This window comes from Lissotriton vulgaris, chromosome 2_1 (genome assembly GCF_964263255.1).
Source record: "Lissotriton vulgaris chromosome 2_1, aLisVul1.2, whole genome shotgun sequence".
Classification (NCBI taxonomy): domain Eukaryota; kingdom Metazoa; phylum Chordata; class Amphibia; order Caudata; family Salamandridae; genus Lissotriton; species Lissotriton vulgaris.
In genome coordinates this window covers 2,044,292,212-2,044,310,225 of record NC_141687.1, presented here as the reverse complement: position 1 = coordinate 2,044,310,225, position 18,014 = coordinate 2,044,292,212, and the positions used below count along the sequence as shown (strand labels likewise).

Here is an 18,014-nt window from a genome sequence, read left to right as displayed (position 1 = left end):
GATCCATAACTCTGGCAGAAGGCACAAATGGTTGGGGCAGAAAATACCAACTTTCTAAAAGTGCCATTTTCAGAAGTCTGACTTAAAATCCAACTTTACCATTAAAGAGGATTTTAAATTACATTTAACTTGCCTGCGAACAGCATATCTCTATCTGCTATTCAAAGTTAGCACTTATTAAATGTAAAGGGTAACCCAGTTTTCGTCAATTGAAGAGGTAGGGCTTACAACAGTAAACAACAAATTTAGTGCAGGACAGGTAAACCTTAAGATTATGTGTCCTACTTTTTAAATACAATGCACCCTGCCCTATGAGCCAATAGGGCCTGCCTTAGGGTCGACTTATAAGGGTTAAAAAGTAAGGTGCTGGCCTGGTAAAAGATGTATTTCGACAGGTGGAAATGGAAGTTTAAAATTGCACCATAGGCTCCAGTGGTAGGCCTGAGACATGTTTTTTAAAAGGCTAATTTATTGGGGTGGCAAAATGAATGCTACAGCCCACTGGCAGCAGCTAATTTACAGGCCCTGGGTACAGATAGTACCATTTACCAGGAACATACAAGTAAATTAAGTGCACCAATCAGGTATATGCCTATTGCACCATGCTTGAAGGAGAGAGCACAAGCACTTCAACACAGGTTAGTAGGGGGAAAGTGTAAAGCCCTAATGTCAACAAAAACGAGTTCCACAATATGAGGTAAAAATCTGGGGGTCACACGCAAAAAAGGCTAGGTCCAACTGTAGTTTTTTTTATTTTTTTTGTATATTTTTTAAATGATGATTTTTACCTTGTTGTAATATTTTAATTAGTGGTAGGGTGTTTGGTTTTGTAGGGGAGTAGGATGGGAAGTTTTATAATACATATTTGCATTTCTTTTAAACTTATACTAATACTAATACTTATTTTATATATATATTCACTGAAAAAAACCATAGGTTTCACACCAGTTATAGTTAGCTGGAAATTTTACTGACATAAAACCAATGAAATTCCCACTTTATAGTTAGTTGGATTCACTATAACTTGCGCGTGTAATGCAGAGCTGATGACATCACATATTACATCACTCATGACATGGTCAGAGACATCACTCATGACATCACTGATGACACCATCCAGTGAATGTGTGTCTTTCTGGTAAATAAATATGTTTTATATACATATTTGTAAAGGTGGATGGAAGAATAAATGTTTCAATAAGTGTCTTAAAGGATGTTTTAAAAAAAAAAATTGATTGGTTAACTGGCTTATTAAGTGTATCACAGTGAATACATATATTAGCGAGTATTGTTTAAATATTTAAATGTTTGTATCAGTGTTTCACTTTGTGTATAAGTGGCTGCATGGGTTGGTGAGTAGCTACATGTGTGTGTATATGGGTTATTAGATGTTTTTTTTACTATCAGTATAAGTGTCTGTATGATTTGGTGGGGGTGTTACTTAGCACATAGATGCATCAATGACTGACTCACTGTTTGTATGTGTTTTGAAGACAGCATATGTGCCGGACTGTATGTGTGAATGAGTGTGTATATCTATGTGTTAGTAATTGAATGACTGTCTTACTAGTGTCTTTATCAGTAACTACATATGTTTTAATCTAGTATATGTGAGTATTGATGTATATAAGTGAGTATTTGTGAGAGTGAGAGATTGAAAGAGTTCTTGTTTAAAAAAGTATGTGTTTCTATAAGTGATTGTTTAAGAGAGTAAGTATGTGTGAGTTTCCTTAGAAGTAAGGTGGTAGTGTGTGTATAGCTATATATGCAAAAAAATGGATGTTCAATAGTTTATTTGCATGTGTGAGTATGTGTGTGAGCAACTTTTGGAAGACTGTCGGTGTATTAACGGATGTATAGGTGTCTCACTACATATGATGAGTGAGTATATGTATGAATTACTATATAGAACTGTTGGTGAATGAGTGGATGTGTATAAAAATGGTGGAATTACTGAATTGGTTGTTGTAACTGGTATGGGTATCTCTATTTTTTTGAAAATTTTAGTTTCTATTTTTGAATTTGTGTTTCAAGGGTTACATTACACCCAAAGGAGGTCTGTCAGTCTGTCACAAGGATGGTGTCATCCGTGATGTCATGAGTGATGTCTCTGACCATGTCATGAGTGATGTAATATGTGATGTCATCAGCAGTGCATTACACGTGCAAGTTATAGTGAGTCCAACTAACTATAACGTGGGAATTTCATTGGTTTTATGTCAGTAAAATTTCCAGCTAACTATAACTGGTGTGAAACCTATGGTTTTTTCAGTGAATTTAATAGGTTTTTTAAATGCTAATTCCTAACTATAACTGGTGTGAAACCTATGGTTTTTTCAGTGAATTTCATAGGTTTTTTAAATGCTAATTCCTTTCTATATCGAGTTTGTATTTTTTTTTTTTTTACAATTTGCTGTTTTGTGTAAGTATTCATTTTTTTATATAAGTTTTTTTCTTTTGCGCTCTGGGTGCGCGCACCGGTAAGCTCTCCGGTAAGCTCTCCGGTAAGCTTTCCGGTAAGCTAACCGGTGAGCTCACCTGAAAGCGCACCCAGAGCGCCACGTCGTTCGTGAAAAAAAAATATGAATGAAAAGTTAATAATAATGCAAAACATTTCGTACCATACAAATAAAATAATTTTTTTTTTATAAGGAAAATAATTATGCATTTCCGTAAAAGTTTGATGACTTCACTTCGGCGCGCAACGTAAACGCCCTCGGAAGCGCCTACGTTCGCGCCGCGTAAACGCACCCGGAAGCGCCTACGTTCGCGCCACGTTTGCGCCCCGGAAGCGCCTACGTTCGCGCCGCGTAAACGCACCCGGAAGCGCTCCGGAGCGTGCAGCGTAAGCGGGTCGGGTCATGTGACCTTAAAATAACACTTTTCATTGGTTGCTAACAGTTTTTTTTTACAAAGAATGAAATCCCCACCCATTTACTTCACTTCTTCTTTCACTTTTGTGACTGAAAGACCTGCCTTTTTGCTCCAGGATATTTCTTGGATTTTCAATGGTTGCCAGACAATCCAGCAGTGAGGATGAACCAGAATTCATCAATGAACAACCTCCTCAACGAAAAGTTAAGGAACATTTCATTTGGAAATTTTTTAAAATCCCACCTGGCCAAAAAAAGGTGAATGCTCCAAAAGTGGAGTGCAGGATCTGCAAAGAAGAGCTGTCACGAGGTAACCCTTTGAAAAAGTACTCTTTTGGGAACTTCACAATGATCCGCCATGTCCAGAGGAAACACCCCCAGAATTTTGCCCGGGAAAGTGTCAGGGCTCTGGCACAAGAGGTTCCCAGAGAAGGGGCCTCTACATCAACCGGAGGAGCAACTTCTTCTGGGAGGGAGCAATCACAGGAGCAGGTGCCAAACATTCAACCTGCATTTAACCATGGGGTCGTCAGATGCAGATACTGCAATCAACTCCTCACCTATGGGGAGCAAAGTGTCCAGCTCATGGTTCGAGCATTGGAGAACCATCGCTGCCCTTCCCACCCCTAATTTTGTTTTTGTTTTTTTTGCTCCTGTTGAGCAGTTTCCATTCCCTGTTTTTGTTCCTGTTTTGAAAAAAGAAGAAAACCAAAAGTTCTTTTCAGAACTACCTCCAATTCTCATCAAAGAGCTATATTCTTAAAAAAAATGAAAAAGAGTAAGTGAAATAGAGTGCATTGATAATTGAAAGAAGAATGAGTAAGAAACAACAGAAAGGTATGAGAGGTGAAAGAAAGTGAAGTAGGAGGACTGAAAAAAGGTGAGTGTTAGGAAAGAAAGTTATGAGAAGAAGAGTGAATATGGGGAATGTTGATATTCAATGAAAATGTTGAAAAAGAACAGGAGTGTTGAAAGATAAGAAAAGATGCATTGCTGGAGTTGAAGGTAGAAGGCCTCATTCATGAAGCCATGCGTCACTTTAACGCCACCAAAGCATCACTTTTTGTGACACAACAGTCCAATAAAAAATGCACCTTATTTATGCATATTTACAAAGTGGCGTTTCTAGGTAAATACGTCACTTTGTAAACCCCTGTGCCACATTATTCCTACATCAGGTGTAATGTATGTAAAAGGGACGTATTGACGCAAGAAAGGGTCGTAGAGGTGACACAGTGAATAACTGGAGGCCTCATTTCTGAAAAGTGACGCATCGCTGTTTTCACGTAGTGATGCGTCACTTTTCAGAAATGAGGCCTCCAGTTATTCACTGTGTCACCTCTACGACCCTTTCTGGGTGCACTCCTTATGACATTCCAGATATGTCATAATTAATTTATGACTAATCAATTCGCAAGGAGTTACAGATACGTCAGTATTTCTGACGTATCTGTAAACACAAAATTGACACATTACTAGAGTGCGTCACAAAAGTGAAGCAACTCCAGTAATGTGTCCTTTCACATGGGGAAAGCTCCATGTGAAAGGTCTTGCGTCAGTCTTACACCTGCTGTGAGGCAGGTGCAAGATTTTGACGCAACAGCATCTTAAAAGTGACGCAGTGAAATCTCATAGATTTCACTACGTCGCTATTACGAAGCTTTTTGCGGGGGAACACCCCCTCTGCATACATTATACCTGACGCAGGTATAATGTGGTGCAGGGTTTTAAAAAGTGACCCATCTACCTAGATGCGTCACTTTTTAAATATAGCGCAACGAGGCGCATTTTTTTACACCGCTTGTGCGATGCGTCACTTTTCTGTGCGCACTCCTTACGACATTCCAGATGTGTCATATTTAATGTATGACGAATCATGTCGCAAGGAGTTACAGATACGTCAGTATTTCTGACGTATCTGTAAACACAAAAGTGACGCATTGCTGGAGTGTGTCACAAAAGTGACGCAACTCCAGCAATGCGTCCTTTCACATGGGGAAAGCCCCATGTGAAAGGGCTTGCGTCAGTCTTACGCCTGCTGTGAGGCAGGCGCAAGATTTTGACGCAGCAGCATCCTAAAAGTGGCGCAGTGAAATCTCATAGATTTCACTGCGTCGCTATTATGAAGCTTTTTGCGGGGGAACGCCCTCTCTGCATACATTATACCTGACGCAGGTATAATGTGGCGCAGGGTTTTAAAAAGTGACCCATCTACCTAGATGCGTCACTTTTTAAATATAGCGCAACGAGGCGCATTTTTTTACACAGCTGGTGCGATGCGTCACTTTTCTGTGCGCACTCCTTACAACATTCCAGATGTGTCATATTTAATGTATGACGAATCATGTCGCAAGGAGTTACAGATACGTCAGTATTTCTGACATATCTCTAAACATAAAAGTGACGCACTGATGGAGTGCGTCACAAAAGTGATACAACTCCAGTAATACCTCCTTTCACATGGGGAAAGCACCATGTGAAAGGTCTTGTGTCAGTCTTACACCTGCTGTGAGGCAGGTGCAAAATTTTGATGCAACAGCATCCTAAAAGTGACGCACTGAAATCTCATAGATTTCACTGCATCGCTTTTACGAAGCTTTTTGCAGGGAACGCCCCCTCTGCATACATTATACCTGACGCAGGTATAATGTGGCGCAGGGTTCTAAAAAGTGACCCATCTACCTAGATGTGTCACTTTTTAAATATAGCGCAACGAGGTGCATTTTTTTACACCGCTGGTGCGATGCGTCACTTTTCTGTGCGCACTCCTTACGACATTCCAGATGTGTCATATTTAATGTATGACGAATCATGTCGCAAGAAGTTACAGATACGTCAGTATTTCTGACGTAACTGTAATCACAAAAGTGACACATTGCTGGAGTGCGTCACAAAAGTGACGCAACTCCAGTAATTCATCCTTTCACATGGGGAAAGCACCATGTGAAAAGTGTTGCGTCAGTCTTACACCTGCTGTGAGGCAGGCGCAAGATTTTGACGCAACAGCATCCTAAAAGTGACGCAGTGAAATCTCAAAGATTTCACTGCGTCGCTATTACCAAGCTTTTTGCGGGGGAACACCCCCTCTGCATACATTATACCTGACGCAGATATAATGTAACGCACGGTTTTAAAAAGTGACCCATCTACATAGATGCGTCACTTTTTAAATATAGCGCAACGAAGCGCATTTTTTTACACCGCTGGTGCGATGGTGCTTTCCCCATGTGAAAGGACGCATTACTGGAGTTGCGTCACTTTTGTGACGCACTCCAGCAATGCGTCACTTTTCTGTTTACAGATATGTCAGAAATACTGACATATCTGTAACTCCTTGCGACATGATTCGTCATACATTAAATATGACACATCTGGAATGTCGTAAGGAGTGCGCACAGAAAAGTGACGCGTTGCACCAGCGGTGTAAAAAAATGCACCTCGTTGCGCTATATTTTAAAAGTGACACATCTAGGTAGATGCGTCACTTTTTAAAACACAGCGCCACATTATATCTGCGTCAGGTATAATGTATGCAGAGGGAGCGTTCCCCCGCAAAAAGCTTGGTAATAGCGACGCAGTGAAATCTATGAGATTTCACTGCGTCACTTTTAGGATGCTGTTGCGTCAAAATCTTGCACCTGCCTCACAGCAGGTGTAAGACTGACGCAAGACCTTTCACATGGTGCTTTCCCCATGTGAAAGGACGCATTACTGGAGTTGCGTCACTTTTGTGACGAACTCCAGCAATGTGTCACTTTTCTGTTTACAGATATGTCAGAAATACTGACGTATCTGTAACTCCTTGCGACATGATTCGTCATACATTAAATATGACACATCTGGAATGTCGTAAGGAGTGCGCACAGAAAAGTGACGCATCGCACCAGCGGTGTAAAAAAATGCACCTCGTTGCGCTATATTTAAAAAGTGACGCATCTAGGTAGATGCGTCACTTTTTAAATATAGCGTAAGAAGGCGCATTTTTTCACACCGCTGGTGCGTCACAAAAAGTAACGCACAGGCGGCGCAAAACTGGCAGCGCAAGGCCTTCATAAATATGGTCCTGGATTTTGCCCGTGCTTCGCTCCCCGGTGCACTTCCCGGTGCGCTTCCCGGTGCGCGTACCGGGCGCTCCCCCCGCGCAAATCGAAAAAAAATATTTTTTTAAAATGCCCCACGGGACCCTATTTTAGCCCCCACATCAAACATAGGGGGTCAGGAGGGGGTCTACCCTGCCCCCTTATGGTCAATTCACCCCTTTGTTTTTGCCACCTCTTGTATCTCGATTTTACCGAGACACAAGATGGCGGCCGCTCCAGACTGTTTAGAATGTTTACAGACACCCAAGAGCCAATCAGCTTTCTGCGCGCAAGTCGCGTGTCGCACCTGGTGCGCTCCCCGGTGCGCGTACCGGGGCGCGCCTATAGATATATATATTTTTTGGAACCTAAATTACTCAAAAACCACTGGAGCACATATCTCCAGACATAGCAAAGGCACATCGGGCTACGAGTCCCTACAATTTTGCCAAGTTTGGTGTAAATCCATTCAGCCGTTCGGGCTAAAAGTGAAATCGACCGCCCTATGGAAATTACCATGGGGAAAACGCGTTTTGGGACCCCCCTTTTATCTCGGCCCCCGCTTGTTGAATCCCCCCCAAACTTTCAGGGAAGGACCGGGGCGCCACGAGGCCATTTTGAGGAAATTTTCAGGCAGATTCGTCAACCGGCGCCAAAGTTATTCCAAATAGAATTTTGAGATTTAACATTGAAAAAAATCCTAACTATAACTACCTACTGGCGACCGCCAGTAGGTAATATATATATATATATATATATATATATATATATATATATATATATATATATATATATATATATATATATATATATATATAGTTGTATCTATTTTCATTAATTTTCATAGACGTTTTATAATAATTTTTAAAAATTGTATGTTTTTATTTTTAAAAATTTGCTTTGTTATTTTTGTTGTTTTAAAAACTAATCTTCATTACAACCAATCGCATTCCTCCTTGTTACAGTCCTAATTACTTCCATTTCTCTGCTGAAGACTGTTCTTGAACCACTGTGGTCCTCCTTGGGTATTATTATACGTTTGGGTAAAAAGTCAGGTATTTATTTCCCGAGATCAGAGAGAGAGAGAAGCCTAATATATTGAAAAATTTTGAGTACTAGCATGTTTGAATCTTTTCTGGACCTGAATCACCCTTATTCTGTAAGGACTCAGAAGGAAAAGAAAATATTATGTGCAAGTAAACAGGGTATTCCTTAATTTCTTGACATCAGCTACCAAAAATACGCTTAAAATCATTTAAATATTAATGATAATTTAAAATTAGTTAAAATCATCTGAAGTCGTTTATGTTCCATGAATGTTCAGCTCAGGATTTGGAGGGATCAATCTATGCCACATTCTAAAGATATCCACATCAATTGAATTTACATACATCGAACATAAATGCAACCCCTTGAAAGTGTCAATGGTTACCTTAAAAATCTATCATGGATCCAGCTCTCTGTGGCCAATATGGAGACTTCTAATCTTCTAATAGATGGATAATGTACTGCATATACCTTTAGAAAACTCAATCAATCAAAGATTTTTAAGATATTCGGGAAACAGAGTATATTCAACCCTCACTTTTGTCAGTCTAATCACTTTTTAATTGAGATTTTCTTTTCCTCAACAGGCTTTATGCAAAGATAACATATACAAAGCTCTGCACTTTTTTGCCAAAGGATACGGAAAGAACAATGAACCAATCAGAGGATATGTTTTAACATTTGTGATTGCTATGGCGTTCATTTTAATTGGTAAGTATATGTAAACAGTGTTTATGCTTTTAATACATGCTCGCGTATTGCTATCGCACATCCAGTAATATTTTCACAGAATTATGTCATACTCATGCGTCAAAGACTGTAATCAATGTGTATGCTACTATTGTAATAAATTACGGATCTGCACTAATTTTAAATACTCTTGCCCTCCATCTAAATGTCTGCTCTTCATACTATTTGAAAATTATCATTTATTCAGTTTATCGATGCTAGATCATTTTTTTCTGGTTTTCGAATATAGCTTATTCTATTTGTTTTGAAAACACTGGCATTACAATTCCACCAGGTTGCTATCTACATTGTACATCGTTTGCACTCAATGTAGATTTAACCGAGGTGTCTTTAGCATTTTTACCTAATGTAATAATTAGTTCACACTTGCTGACTAGCGATAAACATAACAATAATAACTTGACAGACCTAAAGAGATTGAAGAGTGATGCCCACCTACCCATGTGTGTAGAGTGGAGGGCAAAGTAGAAAGCTCTATTGTACTGCCTCCTTCTTGCTGGTTGACCTTGGGCCTGAGTGCTCCACTATTCATTGTGTCCCCGGAGGCGGGTCTCCTGTTCCTCCATCCATTTGCATCAGGGACCATATTTCCCTTTAAAAAGCACATAGCCTGGGAAATGCAAAAGGATCTATTTTTATCTCTAAATTATGGTAAAAGGGCAATACAATGGATTACATGTCTAACTCCAAGTTGTGGTAAGAAAGCAATCCAAAATTCCTTCTTCGTGCCTTGTATGAGCAGAGGTACAGTCGGATCTACAATTCATGCCAGACACATTTAGGCCCCCCGCCTGTATTGAACAATTCTCGGTGGGGTAATCCGTCAGGTCAGGGAACATATAGGGCAGGGGACAGTACAGTAGGTGCCTATCTGTGCACATTCCTTTTTGAGCGAGGGATGCATGCATGAATGCCTTATAGAGGACCTGATACGAACACAAGTGTTAATTTTGTGATGGGACCAACGAGTTGCTAAAAAGTTTGAAGACTTGAAACCCCTTTTTGGGCAATGTACAAATGTGCAAATGAGATTCCACTCGAATTGTGGGGGAGAAAGTTCTATAAATAGCCACACAGCATTTTTTAAGTGTGTGTGTGTGGGGGCGGGGGGTGGGGGGGAAGGGGGTGAAAAGAGGCCTATTTTGCCATAGAGTGAGGAACTTTTGCTGGATAATTGCTCTTAAACATGTTTTACAACAGAGGCCTTCCAGTCAAAAAGACAGAAAGAAAACTGCCTTTTATTTCTTCCTATTTACAAAGATTATCGAATTTCAAACCCAATTATGAGCCTCTCCGTTTATTAGACTTCTTCAAGTGAAATGAAAACAGTTCGAAATGTTGACTCATTTATAACTAGAGTATTGCATCATTTTCGATCGCGCAGAACCCATTGACGTCACTGTTTTTCAATTAAAACCTGTTTTTGTTGTTTTTTTCTCCAGCTGAGCTAAACACCATCGCGCCAATAATCTCGAACTTCTTTCTTGCTTCCTACGCATTGATTAATTTCTCCTGCTTCCATGCTTCATATGCGAAATCACCAGGTTTGTTTTGAGATATGGAACTGTTTTTATTTCCCAAGCCTGCATTTTGGTAACAGAAAGAAATACGCCAAAAGGCTCATGAATCACGGCATCTTAAAATGGGTGCTGGAAAAGGAAATCTCTCATGTATATAGTTTATTGTCTAATTGTCAACAAACTTCTTTGAAGTAGCTTCTCTCTGAATGTGCTATATAGTACTGCATGGCTAAGGCGGCTTTGTGTGTGCTGTGAGGCTATCTTTCCTTAAGATATGTGAATATCTTAGTACATTTGTGCTTCACCATCTAATATTTCTTTTGTATACACTAACATGAAGCATAGGCAATGCCAAATGTTTTGGCTTCTTTATATTTAGAATATATTTGCAGGCTTCAGTAAGAAAGATGTGGTGCATCTATGGCAGTAAATAATATTTATTGTGCACGCACAGCGTGCAACTCGCCCCCACTCAAACGCCACATTCTCAAGTACAAATATGTGGTTTCCCACAGCGAAACCTTTTTAGTCACATCAACCATCAACACTTAAAATTGCTGCAAAGCAAACACTGTCAAGTGACAGGTGTTCCTTTGGAAACAATCATTTATTAGATACCAAAAGCAAGCAGGAAAATGAAATACACAAATCAAATATCAAATTTTACATTAAAAGAATATCAAGAGCACATTGTGGTGTGATCCGCTGTGCGCCTTGTGCCAGAAGGCCCCAACTTGCAAAAGCCTCTGGTTTCAAGCAGAGCATCAATGCACAACTACCAACAACCATTGACAGGAAAGTCATAGTTCCAACTTTGCCGCATCCCCTGCATCCTAGAGGAGCACCACAAACTTAAATCCAGGGCACTGCAGAGCACTGTATCCCACTGGGGTACCTAAACACAAATTCAATCCCCAAAGTTCGTAACCAAGCATTGCAAGATAGGACAGTAGAGTCAGTCCCTCTTCCCGCCAGCCCGGTGCCCACACAAATCATACTCCACCAAGGGGTCAGGACTGTCCCAGAATCAGAATTCTTGTGTATTCACCTTTATTATCTGCCAGGAACACCGCCAATCCAGGCGTCGGGAGATGGTTGACGAGCAATGGCTGCTCCAGACATGACCAGGTTACATGCCAGGTGGTCCTTGCCCTAGGTTTTACCACAGATGTTACTGCAGGATGGGATGTAGTCAGATTAAACTCATCTGGGGGAAGAATCTACTCATTAACACCCAAGCCCTTGAAACAATTCAAGTGCTCCTCCCCTTTTCTGAAGCAGGGCAATGAATCACCAAGATAGATAAAAGCAGGAAGTAAGAGTCAGTCTGCTAATGCCTCAATCATATCTAAAACTAGATGGCAAGCACATACCTAATGATCAACTTACTGTGGCAGAATTCCTCTTTAGCCCACAACACCAAACAACCATAGATTCAAACTTTACGCATCAGGGTCTGCCGCTCTAACCATTGAGCCACACTTCTCCACATCTAAAATCATAACACTTTCTCAACACTAACGGGATATATTTTCACCGATTTTTGTTTTGGTCCTTGCAAAGGTGTAGGAACATTTTATGTAAAAGCAAATACATCATGTTACCTGATTTCTTGCAAGCATCTAAATATCTCTGTTGGACGTGGCCTTCTCTACTGGGTCACTCTCAAACGTTTTGCCTTTACCCGCCACATTTTGCTGAGTTCTATTTTGGGGGGGGGGGGGCATCGGACTCTGTGCAATTTACCACTGCTGCCCAGTGATAAAGTACATGTCCTCTCGCCCTAAAATATTGGTCAAATGGGCTTACACCTGTTTGGCATAATTAATTTACTTGTAAATCCCTTGTAGAGTGGTATACCATATACTCAGGGCCTGTAAATTAAATGATACTAATGGGCCTGCAGCACTTATTGTGCCACTCACTTAAGTAGCATCCTAAAACATGTCCCAGGTCTTGAAAGAAGTGTTAAACAAGCATGTTGACTTGGCATTTAAACCCTTTTGACAAGCCTTTTACTCCCCTATTATTACATAAATACATATAGGTCACCCATAAGGTAGACCCTAGTTACAAAGCCCATAGGGCAGGGTGCTGTGTAATTAAAAGGTTAGACATGTACTTTTAAGTTTTACATGTCCTTGTAGTGAAAAATTCATACATTCAAGTTTTACTACTGTGAGGCCTAACATTGGTGATGCCTTATTACATTTAATACGTTTTAACTCCTAATTAGTGGCAGGTAGATATGTTGTGTGTGGTGCCTATTAAATTGCAATAATAAATCCTCTTTAAATCTTAAGTCGGATTTTTCATTGCAATTTTGAAAATGCCACTTTTCGAAAGTCGCTCTCATTTGGCAAAATTAGAGGAAGAAAATTGTGCTTTTTCATTGTGTTATAATACAGAGTCACATTTTGTAATTTTATGTTTTCCGCTGTTTAGTTTTTGTTCGCACTGTAATTTGTACTTTTACACATTTATTGTGTTTAACCCTGTGAGCACCAATTGTACATTGGATTTTGTATTATTTAAGTCTTATACAAACATCTGCAATAACAACAATTTTTTTCATAAGAATGAGCGTACCTAATTTTTCCAGTTTTTCTATTGATGCTCTGAATGATTCCTTCAAGTTATTGTGAATGTCTTTCATTTCTTTTAATTCTTTCATTGATCTTTTTCCTTGAACCATTGTTGTTGTTACAGTGTTCATTGGCCCCAGGTTCTTTATAATAGGGCTACCCCTCATTGTTGCAATCACTGTAGAAAGTTGCTGTTTTCCTGCCCTTAGCCCTTTGTACCTACATTCTGTCTTGGGTCACATGACTGGGTGTAGCTGACAGTTAGATGTTGTGAATTTCTTTCAGGCAGACACACAATAGAGGGATTAGGTGTGCCTCATAAAGCCCTGAACTAGCAAGATGGGGGGCAGAGTAGAGCACAGCTCCCTTTTACACCTGAATAGCCTGTGCTCTGCCTTCACACAAAGGGCCTAACAACCCTGTATTGTCACTGCAGCTAGCATGGAGATCAGGCAGGGGAGCCAGTAAATTATATGCCCTTCAAGGAATGCTTCCAGAAGCTTTTCCCACCTTCCAGAAGAAGGGCACCAGGGTATACAAATAGGAACTTCAGATCCACTCCCCAAGTCACTATTAGACATGTGGAAGGACTCTCTAGAGGACTGCCTGATGCTGTGACCTGCTGTGCACTCTGCCAGACTCCTTCTGTACCAGGAAGGACTGTTTGTCTGCCTAGAGCTTGCTTTGAACTGTCAGAGGACAGCCCTGCTGTTGAGCCCTGCATCTTCACCTGAACCCAGAACTACAAGAAGTGACTCCAAGGACTAGTTTGCTGACCTCCTGTTAACAGCCACGGGACATACAAGATTCCCATCATCTTGATCCCTCACTTTGACCAAGCCTGAATGAGTCCTGAACCCCCATGAGGTGTCCCACCAGTCCTGGACCCCCTGGCTGTGGTGCTTAAGGCACCTAGATGGCCAATTCCCAAAACTGAATTAGGCAGAATTAGGCCAAAAACTGCTCCGAGAACCAGGAGGAGGCTGGGACCAACCTGCTCACCTATCAGCCCGAGGTGCATCACCCGTTGGATTGACTTTGCGGCTTCTCCTGCTACGTTCTTCTCCACAGCATCAAATCCGTTTCAGTGGTCCTCCGACCAAAGGGTATGCAACCCCATGGAACTGTCGTCATCTACAAACTTCTTCTTCACATCCCTCTGGAGCTTTTTGACTTCAATTTCGGCAACTAAGTCAGAACGTAGAAATCTTCATCTCAGCTTCAAACCAAAGCCATCTGACAATGATGCTCCCTCCTCAGACACCTCCTGTGGCCTTAGCCTTGCCCTGCTGAACTTTACATTCTCAGACATTTTTCTTCAAGAACTTTACTAAGTCCAAAGGTAAGCGCTGACGGGTCCCAAACCACTTCTTGTATTTGAACTGCGCTCCATTTCAGTCAGCCTTAACTTTTGACTTTGACCCAGTCTCATACGACTAGATATCCGCGGTTGGGGCTTCGATATTTTAGGTGCTAGATTTCACTTAAAACTTTAGAAATTCTTCACGCCAGTTCTACTGATTGGATTTTGTCGTTTTCGTGTTAAATAATTTATTAAAATCAAATCTATTTTTCAAAATTGCTTTGGGATTTTTTGTATGTTGTGTTTTCACAATATTATTGTTTGAGGGCCGCAAAAATACTTTACGCATTGCCTCTAAGTTAAGCCTGACTGCTTTTTGTGCCAAGCTACCCAGGGTTAAGCTGAAGGTTTATTTTGTGACTCTTTGTGGTTCACCCTGCAGCAAATCCACCGTATCTAGTCAACTGATCTGGATTAGTCCTCCTGCTCACAAGGAGCGATCGGACCAACTTTCTCCTACATATAAGATCATACTCTTAGATAATTTCTGTTGACATTCCAGTGTGCTGCCATTTTTCAGCACTACGGTCATTAGATGCTAAATGGTCATAAAATAAAGCCTCTAAATAAAGAAATATCCCACCAATTGGCAGTTTACAATGTATTGTGACTAATATGTAGAGGTTATGGATGGTAGGGTTAGATGGAAGGAGGAAACAATTAAAAGGAAATGGATACAAAAGTCAGGCACATATTCAAATGGGTGAGGACAGGCAAGCTTAAAGCCGATAGATACATTTGGAAATAGAATATTATAGTAAAGACAGGAAGTCACAATATTCACCAGTCAAAGTTTGCAAAAAAAAATGTCTTTTTTTAAATTGATCTGATTCCTCAGATTAGATATAATTTGCAGAGAATCAAATGTCCTAACAGGTGCTATACGTACTGGAGAAGACAGGAGGGGGATTGTTTTGAATTGTCATCATTCTTTTTCCACGAGTCGGCCATGGATTTTTGTTTGCTATCGGGTCCTGAACAGGGGACTGCCGATCGGAGCCAATGCAATAGGGCTCAGTACATTAAGGAATATAGGAAGGCTTCTTATCTTTGGACTCATACAGACATTGTTTCCTTGCTTGGAAATTGTACCAGTTTAAATTTGCCGTTCGTCATAATCTTTACAGGAATTGGGTCTCCCTCGCTAACATAACGTTCATCCAAATAGACCTTTAGACTGTACATAACACAGCTATCGTCTTCGCATTTGCTCATCTCCAAACGACTTGCTGCTTTACTCAAGGAGCTCCTACAATTCATCTTGCCCTGAAGAAGTCCCGTTTGGGACGAAACTCGTCGGCTGTGTTCTTTGACAAATGGATTAATAAAGAAAAGTCCTTTTTGATAAAAATCGCTTTGGAATTGATTCTTAGTATCTTTTGTGACAAACTTGTGACCTAGTTTGCACAATTCCTATATGTGGTGCACCTGTGCTTATAAGTCTAACTGTGTTCAAGTTCTGTATAGAACTATCATTGTGATGGTGGGTGGATATCGGTGTGCACACTGTTCCCTTCCTCAGATTTAAAGGGAAAATATTACTTTGGTTATTGTGGTCAGGTGCATTGGTAAAGAAGGTTCCACCATCCTTTTGGCTTCTTTGTTGTTAAAGATCACTTTGCCAGGGTGGGAATTCTTATTTTAGTAGAACAGAAAGAATTTGTTTTGGTAACTCATTCCATTAACTTCAGCCATAGTGCTCTCAGCCAAAGAGTGATTGGGCCCTACCCCCGACCCCGGAGCTGTTCAGATTATTTCATGGAAAGCTGAGCAAGGGAATTCTTGGTTGAATGCTATGCCCTTTTTTCTCGAATATAAAGCTTTTTCTAAAATATCAATTTCAGTGAAAACATCATGTTGATTTAAGGGTCTGACACTCTGTCCTACTTGTGCTGATGACTCAGACAAATGATTATATGAAGTCAATACCGGTACTAATACTGATAAATCAATTTTGCCTCATAACCTATAACTATGCAGATGACACACAAATACTCCATCAACTGTAATGCCCCAAAGACATTGGAAACTCTTCACTTTTCAGTTGTCTCAGAGCCGTAGATCAATGGATGACTTGGAGGCATCTCAAATTGAATGCTTCCAAAACAAAATACTCACGTGTGTCGATTGGAAACATTATGACCCACTTGCCGTCTTGCCTGATGAACTGGGATCACCACCTAAAGTATCGAAGGAAGTAAGAAACCTCAGAATGATCATGAACTCCAAGCAATCGATGAATGCCTAAATGGAAAAACTAGCAAGATTAAGCGTTGTCACTATAAAAACTCTGCGACGAATCTTCCCCATTTGGGAATTCCACAAGCTATCATCTCCCTTGTTCTGTCCAAGCTCAATTACACCAATAGCTTCTACCATGGATCACCTTTTACGACCATGAAAAGACTATAATGGATTCAGAACTCAGCTGCCAGACTTCTCTTGCAAACTGAAAGACCACATCTCACCTGCCTTGAAAGCCTGGATTGGGGACCAGTTGCCAGAAGATCCACGTTCAAGCTGCACCCACAAACCGATACATGGAATGGGACCGCTCTTCATCAGGAATAAAATTACCAAACGCATTCAACATAGGAACCTTCACTCTAGAATGGCCCCTCACCTCAAAATTCAAAGATACAAGAAAAAAACATAGGTGGCACATCCTTCTCTGTTCAACAGCCAAACTATGGAACTCTTTACGCCCCAACATAAAATCCATGGGCAACCACCATATCTTCAGAAAGCTACTCAAGAATTGGCTTTTCCCCACATAAGCACCATATGCAAACAGTAATATGCAGCATATCCCTCTGTATATAAGCATGTATTTATACTATAGATATGTACCTAACTTTGTGTTTTGCTTTGTATAAACATGTAGAATAATTATGTTAAAAAATAAATAAAATACATTTTTAAGTACAACAACACTTGAAAACCAGAGTTTATCTAATGCATCTTTAATCTCCATATACTTACTTCCTTTATGCATCTATATACCTTCCATATACGTGGATCTATATATTTGTTACTTTTCTCCTAAAAAAGCATATTCAATGCACTACACTATTTCTCATCCTATACTCCTATCAATATCTTTAATCTATATATACTTACCTCCTTTATGCATCTATATACTTTCCATGTACTTATGGATCTATATATTTATTACTTTCTTCGAATTCAGCATATCCAATGCACTACTCTATTTCTTACCCTATACCTCTCTCAATATATCTTCTACCCCAACTTTCTGACTCATCTGCTACTCTTTCCAACGCACTACCCTCTTTCTCACCCTATACCGCTATCATTGTATCATCTACATCCACTCTTTCATTTATCTCAAACCCCAAACCACTACTATGATACCCAAAAATAAAACTTTCTAAACTGTCCCCTACTCTACCCCTCTTTGCATTATCTGACACCCCTTTTACTATAATGATCCCCAAAAAACAAGCCTTTCTAAACCTTTCCCTCTGACTCTCCCCCTCCACATTCCTTTTTACTCATCCCAAGATTCCTCCAACTACTATGACCTCCAATTCAAACAAAGAAAAAGTCTAAATCCTTCACTCTTCTATCCCTCCACTATCGTTTTCAATCGAAATAACAGAGTAACATATCCACTTCTCAAATTTCATACTTCTCTATACTAATTCACCACTAATCCTTAGGGGGTCCAGAGTAGCATGCTACACGCTGAAAACGCACTTTAACACCTCATCAGGGGTAGCAAGCACTATATAAATGCAGGCCTTTTTCCCTCTTCACTCAAATTACTTTCATAT

General features: G+C 40.2%; 1 protein-coding gene across 1 annotated transcript in view; it reads left to right on the top strand.

Annotated features, from left to right (window-relative positions):
* SLC12A1 (solute carrier family 12 member 1) overlaps positions 1-18,014 on the top strand; it is a 436,328-nt gene that overhangs the window by 217,342 nt on the left and 200,972 nt on the right. Inside the window, exons 14-15 of the mRNA XM_086958279.1 lie at positions 8,587-8,710; positions 10,192-10,293. Of these exons, the coding sequence (XP_086814405.1) occupies positions 8,587-8,710; positions 10,192-10,293 (226 nt within the window). The remainder of the gene's footprint in view (positions 1-8,586; positions 8,711-10,191; positions 10,294-18,014) is intronic.